Source organism: Chaetodon trifascialis, chromosome 9 (genome assembly GCF_039877785.1).
Source record: "Chaetodon trifascialis isolate fChaTrf1 chromosome 9, fChaTrf1.hap1, whole genome shotgun sequence".
Lineage (NCBI taxonomy): Eukaryota > Metazoa > Chordata > Actinopteri > Chaetodontiformes > Chaetodontidae > Chaetodon > Chaetodon trifascialis.
The window spans coordinates 18,406,426-18,419,568 of NC_092064.1; the positions used below are offsets into that span (position 1 = coordinate 18,406,426).

The 13,143-nt window shown below is 44.3% G+C and overlaps 1 protein-coding gene across 1 annotated transcript in view; it reads right to left on the reverse strand.

The window, feature by feature from the left end:
* Window positions 1-13,143, reverse strand: part of rsrc1 (arginine/serine-rich coiled-coil 1) — a 109,072-nt gene that overhangs the window by 60,657 nt on the left and 35,272 nt on the right. Inside the window, exon 5 of the mRNA XM_070970672.1 lies at window positions 7,861-7,897. Within this exon, the coding sequence (XP_070826773.1) occupies window positions 7,861-7,897 (37 nt within the window). The remainder of the gene's footprint in view (window positions 1-7,860; window positions 7,898-13,143) is intronic.

Genomic DNA, 13,143 nt, shown 5'->3' on the forward strand with positions numbered 1-13,143 from the left:
GTTTAAATACAAGGATGACAGCGCACACCTTCAGACAATTTTCCCTGGGAGCGTTCATAGCGTTGCACTCGGTTGTACACATGAAAAAAAGACAGAAATAGCTTTGCAAGAATAAAAAAAGAGCCTGATGGAGAAGCTCAAATCCTGCCTTCTTTCCTTTACTCTGCACACCTGACCAATCACGGTGACCCTCTGACAAGCACTGCAAGTAAGGAGTTTTATGTGGCCAGGCTTTGAGGTTTCTGTCTCTCGTGCCTTATGGATGAAACACTTGGTAAGAGCAGGAGCGCTCTGTGAATGCTTGTACATGTTTATGAAATCTAGTCATGCGTGTATAGTGCAAGTATTATTATCAACAACACAGGCGATGTATGCTTCCTCTCGAGGTCGAGGTGTAAATGAACGCCTTTTATATAAACATCCTCCTTCTCAAGTAACTGCTATCCACTATTATTAGGCTATTATTGCCAGCACTTTACACCCACACCCACTTGACTCAGGCTAACTCTTGCCCTAAATGTGACAGGAAGTGTGGTCACAGTAGGCCTCCGGCTCGTTCGCTTACCTCACCACAGTGACGACAGACACACTAAGACTCGCGTAGCTGAGGCTAAGTGCCCAGAGTCTGTCCCATTAGTCAAAAATAAACACGTCCCATTAGAAAAATAAACAGCCCTCACTCGGCTTGGTAAAAACAATGCTACACTGTCTATAATGAGGTACTGCATGCAGGAAATTTCATCTATTTGTAGTCATACTCTGGCCCAAGGGACTATTATTATCATTACTGGGCCTGAGGCCGACCAGACAAAGCAAAGTAGGGTGGGTCAGCAGATGAATAAATCCCTGTTAGAGCAGACACAATGAAGCAGAGCAAGCCAGATTGTGGTCAGATAGTCAGACCGCTGTCTCACTGAAAGATTTACTCCCTCCATCACGCCACACAACAACAGAAATTAATTTATGGCCGAGCAGAAAGAGACAGGAAGAGAAGGATAAACCTCATAATGTCACTGCAGAAACTCTGAGTGCACAAGACCAAAACTGAGGAAGTGAGGATGAGACCAGGAGGAGAGAGGGTGGGACAGAGCAGCAATGATGGGTTGGACAGAGACTGTAGGTCAGAGAGGGAGTGAAGCACGGCTGCTCTCCTGATGATTAGTTGAGCTCTAGAATCGGCCGACAGTAAACCATCATCTCCCGGGCAGTGCACAGCTACGACTCTACTACAACTCCACAACTGTGCAGAACATCGGTCGCACAGTATATGACACCATGCAAAAAAAAAAAAAAAAAAAGAATCTGAAAATAAGATACTCTTAAAAGTCTTTTCTATGAAGTTTACTGCTGAAACATGGAAAACTATTCTGAGCCCAAAAAAAATAGATTTTTAGCTAGTTAGCTATTTTCTCATTAGAAACTCGCATTCATAAATGATTAAAAAAAAAGCTGAAAATAGAGAACGTAGAGACAGATCTTCATTTTTTAAACATTCATTTCCTACATAATCTTGACATACACCACACATCACAAGATTATTAGTTTTAAAGACAATCATTTTCTCAGTGCTGAGATGAGCCGAATTCCACACAGTCTCTCAGAATGGCGCACGGCCATTCTTCACATGAAGGACAGGCTGGTGACTTTGCCTCTGCTGTATGTCCTCTAAAGAGACAGCCTCCCAAAAACAGGCACGTGCATTTCTTTAACACTTTCTAGAGAAATTACATCACCCCTGCTGTTAAAGTTCGTGATTGCTTCATTCCTTATTAAACTAGTGTTTGAAAGAAAGTTGAACTGCACTAAACGCTCAAGGTCAACAGATAAACTGTAGAATTGTAAACATGTTGAATACTTCATACACGTTATCCTGCTTCTTATACTGTATTCTGGCACATCAGTGATATCAACATCTGCTGTAACATTAACCGTAATTGCACGACTGTAACCATTATTATCTGTTAATAAACAGTTGCACTACACACACACACAAACACACACACACACACACACACACACACACGACCCCAGCCAACTCTCTTTATTCTGGAGTTGATACGCTCAATATTCATCTCATTACATTTTTAAAGTCTTCATCTGTTTCCATTTTCTTTCATTTGTTGCATGCCGCTCGGGCTTCCTCCTCGCCTCCTCTTCCTCCTCCGCGCCTCCCCCCAAACAAACACACAGATATATCCCATACCCAAAAGAGGACAGGGGAAAACAGAGGCCCTAGAAAATGCAATATTTCTGTTTTTAATATCGAGGTCTATAAGATCAGGGCAGAGATGGGTTCCATGGCAATATGTTTATTTATATATTTTATAAGGAGGGGAAAAAAATCTGCCTATCAGTGTATGTATTTGGGGGGCCTGGGCCACAGTATCTGAGCTCATCTTATATGAAAAATAATGTTGTGTATGGCTATACTTTTATATATAATGGCAATATGGGATCAGGGCTCTTTTACAATGTGCCATACTTCAGGCTAGGGCTAACAGCATTTTATGGCCCGCCAGCAGTTCATCTTCATGTCTCAGGCAGGCAGGAGCACTGCATAATAATGTCGTTTCCTGCCCCCAAATGCTATTTCACAGGCCGGGCCTCATTTCTCAAACTTCACCACTTTTACAATTTCCCAAACTTTTATTCCCGTCATTATTACCAACAAGATTTCATTACGTATTTAGAATGTAAACAAGTCTGAGTAATGACACTCCCCCGTCTCCCTGGAATCATTCCCGCTGATGGCTCTGCTGCTATCTCAGACACACAAGCGCAAACACACACACACCAACACATGCACGTGCATACAAATACACAAAATACGCACTGCAGTTCGCCCACATACAACCATACAAGAAGTACGCAAACGTACACTCGCGTAAACTGCCCCAGCTAAGATGCGACTCAAAGGCAGTAATTTACTACCCCATGTTTGTGTGTGTGCGTGTGCGTGCGCATGCATGTATGTGTACCCGATAAAGAGGGTGGTGGTGGTGAGGGTGGGGGGGGGGAGAGAGTTTTATACTCAACTCACATAAATCATGTAGAAGAAAAATGAGCAAATGTGCAGGCTAACTCATCTTCTCCCCATCCGGAGAAAATGAAATTCACTGGAATACCTATCAAAACTGCAATCATCCAGAGATAATATCTTCTTTGGTCTATCTGCACTTTCCGATTTAATTTCCTCCATGCCCTTGACATCCAGCGATACCATTAAGATGAAGCACATACAGTAAGGGAGTAGTTCTCACATTTTGATATATGAGATCTCTGCGCTTAATGTAATATCATCATTTGAAAATTAATGCAATCTTTCTTTTGTTTGGGGGGTGTTTTTTTTTTTTTGGAAACACTCGAGCAGCGTGCCACAGTGAGACACAACAAGACGGAGAGCGAGACAGGGATGGGGACATGTGAGAAGGAGACAGAAAAACAAGTGATTTGCCAGAGAGGAGGGAAAGACGGGGGGGATACTTTGTATTTGGTGCCCCCCCCCCTCTCCTATTTCAGTGCCAGAATGACATGCAATTACGTCTGGGCCTGCCCCAAGTCAGAGGTCACTCAAATTACTCCATCATTTAGCCGCGACGTCGAGATGAGAGAAAAAGACCACCCCACCCCCACCACCCCACCCCTTCACCCCTCCACCCGTGCTTCCACATCCTCCCAACCCCCACCACCACATCAAATATCATGAAATCATTAGTGTAATAAGCATGGAAATCTGTTTGCAGATTATCAACAGCCCCCCCTCCGCCCCCCCATCCTTTATCTGTCCAGAATCTCTCTCTCTGAGCCGTTTTCATCTCTTTATCCTATACAATCGTACTAGAGATGAAGAAATTCAAAGATACAGTGAGAGATGAAGAGAAAGTGTTTAATGAGACAATTAACGTCTGCCAACGTGAGCAGACGCAGAATGAATAAAAGAAACAATTAGATGTCATTCTGACCTCTGACCTCTCCTCAACTTCTATTCTACACTGAGACAACTCGGTTTTATGCCAGCTCGCTGCCGCATTCAGAGAGACCCAGTTTGTCACTATCTTGTTGCATGAGCGTGTTGTCCTGACCACAGCTGCTGTTGCCGATCTGTCAGCAGATCAACGAGGCTATCTGCCTCTGTAAACTCTTCAACTCACCAAGGGACACTGGGACGACATCAGCTTTCCCTGAAGTGCACCATGTTTGCAGCAAACCGGTGACGCATCCACAAAAGACTCGGCAAGTAGGTTTTTGACCTCCTGATAGCAACGACATCGAGCTAAGCAAGTTCAATTACTGACTATTGACCGAGAAGATTAAACCTAAAGAATTACTCAGAAACCTTGTGCCAACAGCAGTGTCTAGCATTCAGTAGAGGGACAGAAACCCGACACAGAAATTCAATGAGTTGTTTCGCTGGCAGCAGATTTAACAGAGAGCCAGATACCGTAACTCCGCTGATGGAGTGAACTGGATGGTTAGAAAACGTGTAGGTAAGAATCCTGCTGGAAAAATTATAGTACAGCACCACCTTTAAGGGATCAGTTTAAGCTTTAGGGTGGTGCAGAAACACTTAATGGCTTGATTCAATATAAGAAAGATTCATTATGTGTACTGAGCTGGCTTACTACATTTAAAGATGTCACTTCATTCAGAGGTCTAATGCATATACTCCCCATAAATGAGAGCAGGGGGCTTGCTGCGTGCCAGACAACTGTTGTTAAATGATGTGTTTGCTAATAATAAAATTAAAACCACAGGCAAACTTTAAAGGACTTTCTTATTGCTTTCCAGTGACTTGTGACCTCAGCTCAACCTGCAGCCCTGGACTGACCTGTGAACCAGCCTTTCCTGAGCTCCACCATCAAATCCAGTTCAAACTCCCCCTCCATGGACAGATGACGTATTTCCCTTTCTCCCCTGTTCTTCCTCTCCCCCTCTCCTTTCCTCTTCTTCCCCAGGCAGTGTGTGCGGCAGAGTGATGGGTACAGCTGCTGATTGAGCCAGTAATCCTGATGAGGCTGATTCCTCATGTATTGATTGAGCTGCTGGCTTTCTTCTACTTCCCTCTAAAAAGCTGTGCATCTGGACTGATTAGCTGCTGTAGGCCACCTCTTTCACTATCGCTCCATTTCTCCCAGAGCAAAGAATCGCCCAACTCAAACTTCAGTGATGTGTATGTGCTTGGACGCGTATGTGCGTGCGCGTGTGTGTGCAAAAGCCGACAGGAACGCAGAGCACTGGGAGCAATTAACTTCAGTCTTTTTCTCTGTATTGCCACTGATCACTTTCAGTCAATCTGCTGAAATACGAAAACAAAACAAACACGAACAATAAAACAAACCTCAGACCACATAAATCTTAATTGCCCACCTAATTACTGCAGCAGTCATTCACTCAGACTGTTAACTCAACAGGAGGAGGTAACATTAGTATTCATCATGAAAAATCAAGCGCAAGAATTATTTGAACAGAAGCTTTATTGTCACATCGCTGTGAAAATCTGTATTTTTGATACGAATAAACAATGCAACAGTTACTAACAATCAATGCAAATTATTTAAATTAATATTAGAAGGTAAATTATCATCTACATGAATAAAAAGTGACTCCTTGAAAAAGACCAGGTTCAAGGTAGCTGATAATACACCTGGAGTTTGGCGACATGATGATAAGTGTCAATATGGTTGATGCACTAATCTTAAGAGCAGTACATCAACAGAGAGTCATAAACGCCTGCTTAGAAATCTACAGGGATATATGTGTGAGGTATAGAGGAAAACAACATTTTGAACAGCCCGGCAACTCCACCTCAGAGGGAGACGAGCTCCATTATTTACGGTTCTCCGTCCCGAATCGTAATCAGAGTCTTGCACTCCCCAGGCAGCTGACTACTGGGGTGCAATCTCCCCATAAGCATAAACACACCCATAAATTCAAACACTCAGTATTCAGGGATTCAAATTCCCAGAGACATATTCACAAAAAAAAAAAAAAAAACATTGGTAAACATGCCAGTGTGTGTTTGTGTACATCTGTGTGTAAATGTTGTGTTTAACTCCTGAGCTCCCCCGATCAAGACACGGCAGTTACTGAGAATCAAATGCAAACATGCTAGAATCTGTCCCTATAGGTCCACTCAATGCAAAAACCATATAAAACACACATGCAGACTGGCTGCGTTAACGCCTGCCAAGAGACTGACATTAATGCAAATATACTCACATGTGCAAACGCCGATGCCAGCTGGGACGATTGTGTGAAAGACAATCTAGTTTACATTCCTCTGCAGTGCTGCTGTTGTGTCTAACTTCAGTAAACTAGTATAAAATACGGTACACAAATACACAATTCAAGGCAACTTTGGCCAGATGAATGTGTAAGAACACAAAAACATGAAAACTTATTTGTGACTTCTCCTACATGCAGTACATTTAGATACGATATTGACCCAGTATCACTTATGTCGTATAAATTAGTTCGCATTCCTCCACTTGCCTTTAAGAGGAAGACTCATCTCAACATGAGACACGCACTGCCTAATGTTTGCCCAGATTTAACTGCCAATACACATATTGATTAATGCTGTTTATGCATGTAATCTTCTCTTGAATAATTCACACCACCTTTTATGGAGTACCACATCAATCACACCTCCAGACCCACCCACAGACATCTCCAAACCCAAACTACCAAACTGCCATCGCTGCACCGTGCACTATATTTAATGTCCGGCTTTTTATTAAAGTTTCTGAGCAAAAAACAGGCAAAATCCCCCCACTCTTAAATCCCTCGTCAATCAGAGTTCAGAAGACAGTCAACAATAATATTAAGGAACAATTCAGTGACCGAGCTTCATGACGCTGAAATCTGAGGTTAACCTCATCTGATCTGCCGCTCACTCAAGTGGAGAGTAACTGCAAACTGTTTGAATTTCGGGGTCAGTCATTTGTGTGGCATATTCAGGGTCATTTGCGTAGCGCGTGGTGGGGCGGGGGGTCATTTGCGTAGGGTGCTGGGAGCTGCGGTTTAGTATGCAGTGAGGGAAGGGAGGGAGGGTATGAGACATCCACAGAGAGCCGGGACCCTCGCTGACCTCTGTCTATAATTCATCCCCTGGAATATGGGGCACATCAAACCTCAGTTCCTTCCCACCCAAAAAGAGCAGAGAACCTTTTCACTTTGTTGCACAGCACTCTGACCCCGTATTAAAGCGAGTAGCAAGAGAAACCTTGGAAACGTTGGCCATTAAATTTTCAGGGCTGTCCCAGGAGTGTGTTTCCAGCAGGCCCTCCATTCATGGATGGGAGAAGACCGAGGCAAGGCCTCATGCTGGTAGGAGGGGGGAAAGGGAGAAGGTGTGGGTGTGTGTGTGAGTGTGTGTATGGTTCCAACAGTTATGACTGGAAGGTAAAAAAAATATGATCCTTTCATACATCCATGTGCAAACAGCTATGCACAGATGCAAAAACCCTGCAAATATCCGCAATTAAATGAGGGAGAACAGAGTGGACAACCTGTGTGTGTGTGTGTGTGTGTGTGTGTGTGTGTGTGTGTGTGTGTGTGTGTTTGGGCAGAACTAGGGATAAATGAAACACTAATATAAAAGCTGGACCAGGCCCTAGGGGAGACAAAACCCTCCCTCTATCCCCATTTTCTCTGTCTGTCTCTCCCTGCCTGTTAGCTGCAGGTATTCGGCTCCAATTCCGGAGGTTTCATTAGAGATGCAGATATCAAAGTGTGTGTGTGTGTGTGTGTGTGTGTGTGTGTGTGTGTGTGTGTGTGTGTGCGCGTGTGTGCGTGCGTGCGTGCGTGCGTGTGTGCGTGTGTATGGGGGATAAAAGGGGGATGTCAAATAGAACTTACCAGATGTTCTAATCTGCCTTTGATGTTCCCGGTGTCCCTGCAACACAACAACACATTTCCCCCACTGTAAATAAAGTGCCGACACAAAACATCATTTAATAAAAAGAACAATTTTGCGCGTGCACACACACACACACACACACACACACACACACACACACACACACACACACACACACACACACACCAAATAATACATACACACAAATACACACGAGAGACAGAAAAACAAACTCTGTTCAAATGTGCTTTATGAACATTTCTGAACCTGTTTCTGAGTTTTTCAACACATCAAATCAGGACAATCCTGTGGCGAATTGTGAATAGCAGGAAAATATTTTCTTTATTTCCATTTTCAATTAATCTACCAACTATTTTCTCAATCAGTCAATTCATTATTACAGAATGGCAGCAAAAAGCAATTACTGCCCATCACAAGATTCCAGAGGCCAGGATGATGAAATTAGCTTAAAGGGTCTTCCGGTCTACCATCAGCCCAAAGACGCTGAGTTTATTCTCAAAAGAAGATTCAGAAAACAAGAAAATATTCACATTTGAGACTCTGAATCCAGAGAATCTCTCGCTTCAGAAATCACTTCAAACAATCAATCGATATCATGTGGCGGCAAATTCATTTTCTACTGCTGAGTCGGCTAATTGTTTCATCTCCGGTTGGAGTACGGTCAACAGCTGTCACGATAATCTCAATGTGCTTCTCTTTCTGTTACTGAGCGAGCAGGATGGAAGTGACTGTGCGAGAAAGTGATGCTTGTGACATCAAAAATGTTCCGCTTGATCAAAAGGAACGAAAAGCAGATAATGAATTATCCTAATTGTTACCTTTCAGACGCAAGTGTGTGTGTGCGTGTGCGTGCGCGTGTGTGTGTGTGTTTGTGCGTGCGTGTTTGCATCAACACCAGACAGAGGTTAACTAATGCGGTCGCCACAGTGCTGGCAGACAAAATAATAATTTCCAAGTACAGAGAGAGAGACCTCAGAGCCTATTATCTGCGAATTAATAAAAAATGTGTGTGTGATTATCAGGGTAGCAACGACAAAATGGCGAGCCGGGGAAGTGGAGGAGGGGTTGGGGGGGGCAGTCGGTTTTAAAAAGAACAAATTGGCAGTAAATAATAGATGCAATTTTGGCACATTTCAACTTTGCAGCAGTGGAAATCAACAGATCAAGAGAACACAAACAGCCCCCATCCCCGATCCCAGCGAACCCCCCCTCCAAAAATCCAACTCTGGCCCCCATTACTGACAGCTCCACTCTGACCGTGGCATTCCACTCTGTGTGTGCACGTGTGTGTGTGTATGTGCTGAGAGGGAGGAAGGCTTATCGACAGGCTTCAGTTGCTAATGCAGCCGGCAGCATCACAGTGTAAATCTACACCATCTCTAAAATTACATACTGTCTCATCCATCCCCGCCTCCCCTACTTTCCTCCATCCATCCATCCATCAGGCCAGGTCCCGTTCCCAGTGTGACCACAAGCCTAAGCCGTTCCCACATCATCGACATTTCCGCACACTTGCATGAAGAAGTGAGAGAAACAGAAATATGAACAAAAGAAAGAAGCGGTTGGAGAAACGTCCTGAAGGATGTTTGCCTGTTTATTCTGCGCCCTGTCAGTGAGCCACATGCAGACAAGTCAAACACTTAAGGCAAACTTCATCTCGCTGTAATCACATTACACTCTGACGAACACCCCGCCACATTCATTATACATGACGGGCGCCCGGCATAAAGAGAGCAAGACATTTGTTACCGTGGTGACAGTGTGTGTAATCCACTAATGAAGCGCAATTAGTGAGAAACAATCTAACACAGGGGAGACGCAGCACTCAATCCCTCCTCCTCCACTCATTTCCCCTCGCTCCCCCCCCCGCCGCTCTCGCCTCGCACTCCTTTTCATAACAACTTCTTTTTCCTCTTTTATTTTTGTGATCCGACCTTTATTAAGCTCTTCACTTGCATTTCATCTCTGCGCTCTGTCATCTGTTGTCTTGACTTTATCAAGGGCGAGCTGTCCGGCGCTGTCCACACCAGGGCCAAAGGGATCGCTCCATCCATTAGATGCACACAGCTGACACACACGCGTACACACACCCCATTTTACATCCTCATCTCTCTTTGCAAAACATCATATAATCTGCTGAGGTCTTCAGGGACAGAGCTTTCCTTTTCTCCTTATCTCCCTCTTCCCTCCCTCCCTCCGTTCTCTGTGCCTTCAACGCAGAGGCAGCATCGATTTCTGAATTACGCCACAATATTAAATAATTAATATACTTGCCATGATTGATGTTTTGCATTAGGCCAATATTAGGTTATCAATCAAAATCCACTTGGTTTAATGTAATAATATTGAAAATGTGTCAGTGCCTGTTCATCCAATTTGTTGTGGAGGCAAGCCAGATAGTAATGGTGGTGTAGCACAAGGCCTCAGAGACACTGTGGCCTGCTTACTACAATCATAGGAGCACATTATAGCCCAGACACACAGCAGGGAGGGAGGAAGGGGAGTGATGGAAGGAGAGATGAAGTGAAGACATGGAAAGACAGGACCGAGGCAGACAGCGATTCCTGATGCACTGTGACAGGCGTGGCCGTCACAACACATGCTTTAGTTTGTCCTCAGTCAAGAAACTGAACTTGTCTCACATTAAACATCTAAACCTTCTTAGTGCTTAATATGATATAAATATTCATTTACAAGCCAGCAATGCAACCTAAAACCTATGTTATTCCCGCAGTAATTTGTCAGTGATAGTCCATAGTTGTGTTATAATTGTGTGGAGGTATTTCTAAGCAGCATCTGAAGATGCACCCACAAGACAAAACTATCTCTCTACGTTCAATTAAAAGCTAGCTTTAATGAATGCTGATCTTTAGGCGGGTAATGGTTCACAAACACGGCTTTCAAACACAGATCACTTTTCGGATCAGCAAAGGAAGGATTGGGATTAAATTACTACAAAAATAAGGTACTTTCGTTCTGTCGTTGCCACATCAACGCTACACTCACAGCAATATCTGACTGGTTAGACGTCACGGGTAACAGCCTGTCAACATGGAAGGCTACTGTGCCATAGACAGTGAATAAACATCACAATGTTCTTTGATGACAAACATGCCCAGTTTGCCAGTTACACCAGTAAAAATGTCCGAAGTCACAGCCTACAGGATTTCACTCAGTGGAGACAAACAAAAAAAAAGTCGCTCTTCTCAAACTCATCATTGCACTTCAGAGTAAAACAAAGTGCTCATCTGTCTTTTCGCTGCAACTCTGCATCAAAGTTTAGGGAATTATTCCTTTAAAAAGTTAACATGACGGCTCAGCTGTGCTCTGTTACGCCACTACTGACCTTGGACCTGAGATCTGTAAAATGGAAAACTCGCTTTCTTTTTTACCAGGCGAGCTAACCCTGAAGACGCAGCAGCCAGTGAGCCTTTAAAGCTGTGACCTGCCGTGACGCGTGCCTGAAAGAACATCTGGGACTGAATCACCAATCAGGTCAGTTAAAAAGTGTTGCATCACTCGATTTCTTGGATTAGTGGTCATTTCATGTGCAGACCGCCTCCCTTCGAAACTGCTACAAGCCAGAGAGACAGAGACTGGCAAGCCGGAGCGGGCGAGACGGAGGGAGAGTAATGCGCTGCTGTTCCAGGAAATGGTAATCAGTTATCCAAGGTCAATTAAGTAAAATTGGACAAACAAGTGCGAGTGTTAAACTGAGCCTGGCGAGGCGAGGTCAATACTGACCAATTTAGCATGGCCACTGGATCCATCACACTGTCTGCACTTCCAGCTCTTTTATCTCCCTCGCCTCTCCCTTTCCTTCACACACTCCCATCGCACACTTCTCCCCCTCGACGTCTCACCCTTGCGTTCTCTCGGCCGAAATCGCTCACAGTACATGTTCCGATTCGCTGTCTCTTGCACTCAAACGACGATCTTTAAGCTGTTGCCTCATCTTACCTCATTCCCCGTGTCTCTCTTCGCCTGTCATTTTTGCCCTCTCCCAATCACCCACCTGCCTCTCTTTCTCTGCTCTCTCTCCCTGCCTCACCCCACCCTCCCCACCCCTCACCCTCCCAAACCCCTGTGCTCCTGCTAGCAGACAATTAATTACAGAGCCAGAACCAGATGAGTTGTCATTTGTGGTCAAGTTTCTAATAATTGCACTAGGCCTTCAGGTTTTTCTAAGATGCCCTCCCCCTCTTTCCCTTCCTCTCTTTACTTGAACCGTCCTCCTCCTCTTCCTCCCCCCACCCCTTGACACGGCGGAGATAAATATCTTTAGTCAGTCAATGGAGGCGACAGAGGGACTTAAAATGCAGAGGCAGTCATTTGATTTCCAGCTAACAGAGCTGCCCATTAACCCAGCACTCATCAGCCATGCATTACCTCTCAGGCCTGCTGTCCCGAGTGCGGAAGCTTTAACCCTTTCACTGAGCACTGCTGGCCAGGTTTACCACGAAACATCAGGTATGCTTTGGCCGGCTCTCTTCCACCAGCCATATTAATCCTTTTAACTGTGCTCTCTACGCGACTGCAACCAAGTACCTGGCAGTAGGTGGTAAAATGACGAAAATGGCAAAAATCTGTCGCATATTTTCCATATTTGTATGGACAGCTTTAGCTTCTCCACTTTGAGGACTCTGAAGAGAAATAAATGGCCACCAACCCTTCTTGATGATGCCATTAAAATGCTTGTTTTGTGTGACCGACACAAAATTCTGAAAACAGTCTTAAAATGCCAAGAGCATCACATGGAAGCATATGTGCAGACTCTACTAAACTCCTCAATATGAAATTAGAAGTAGAGGTCCAGAATTTAGCTGTGCTGGACCACATAACATTTTACTAGGATTACAAACCTGTAACCATGTTGTAAGAATGACTCAGCATGTTTTTTTCCCACCTTATCTCTTTTTCTTGGTGTACTTTAGCTGCAGAAATAACATTTTGGCCCACAGCAGCCTCTCAACCTGATATCAGTCAGCGATAGTGAGGAGAGGAGCAAAAAAAGAGGAACAGCAAAGGGAAGATGGGATGCTGTAATGCTATGAAAGAGACATCATTCATAAGTGTGTGTGTGTGTGTGTGTGTGTGTGTGTGTGTGTGTGTGTGTGTGTGTGTGTGTGTGTGTGTGTGTGTGTGTGTGTGTGTGTGTGTGTGCGCCCCATTTGCCACAGTTACATGCCTTGTCAAGCGTGTCATTGAGCATTCATATGTTGTTTGACTGCTGATAGAATGGCAGGCATATTTATTAAAGA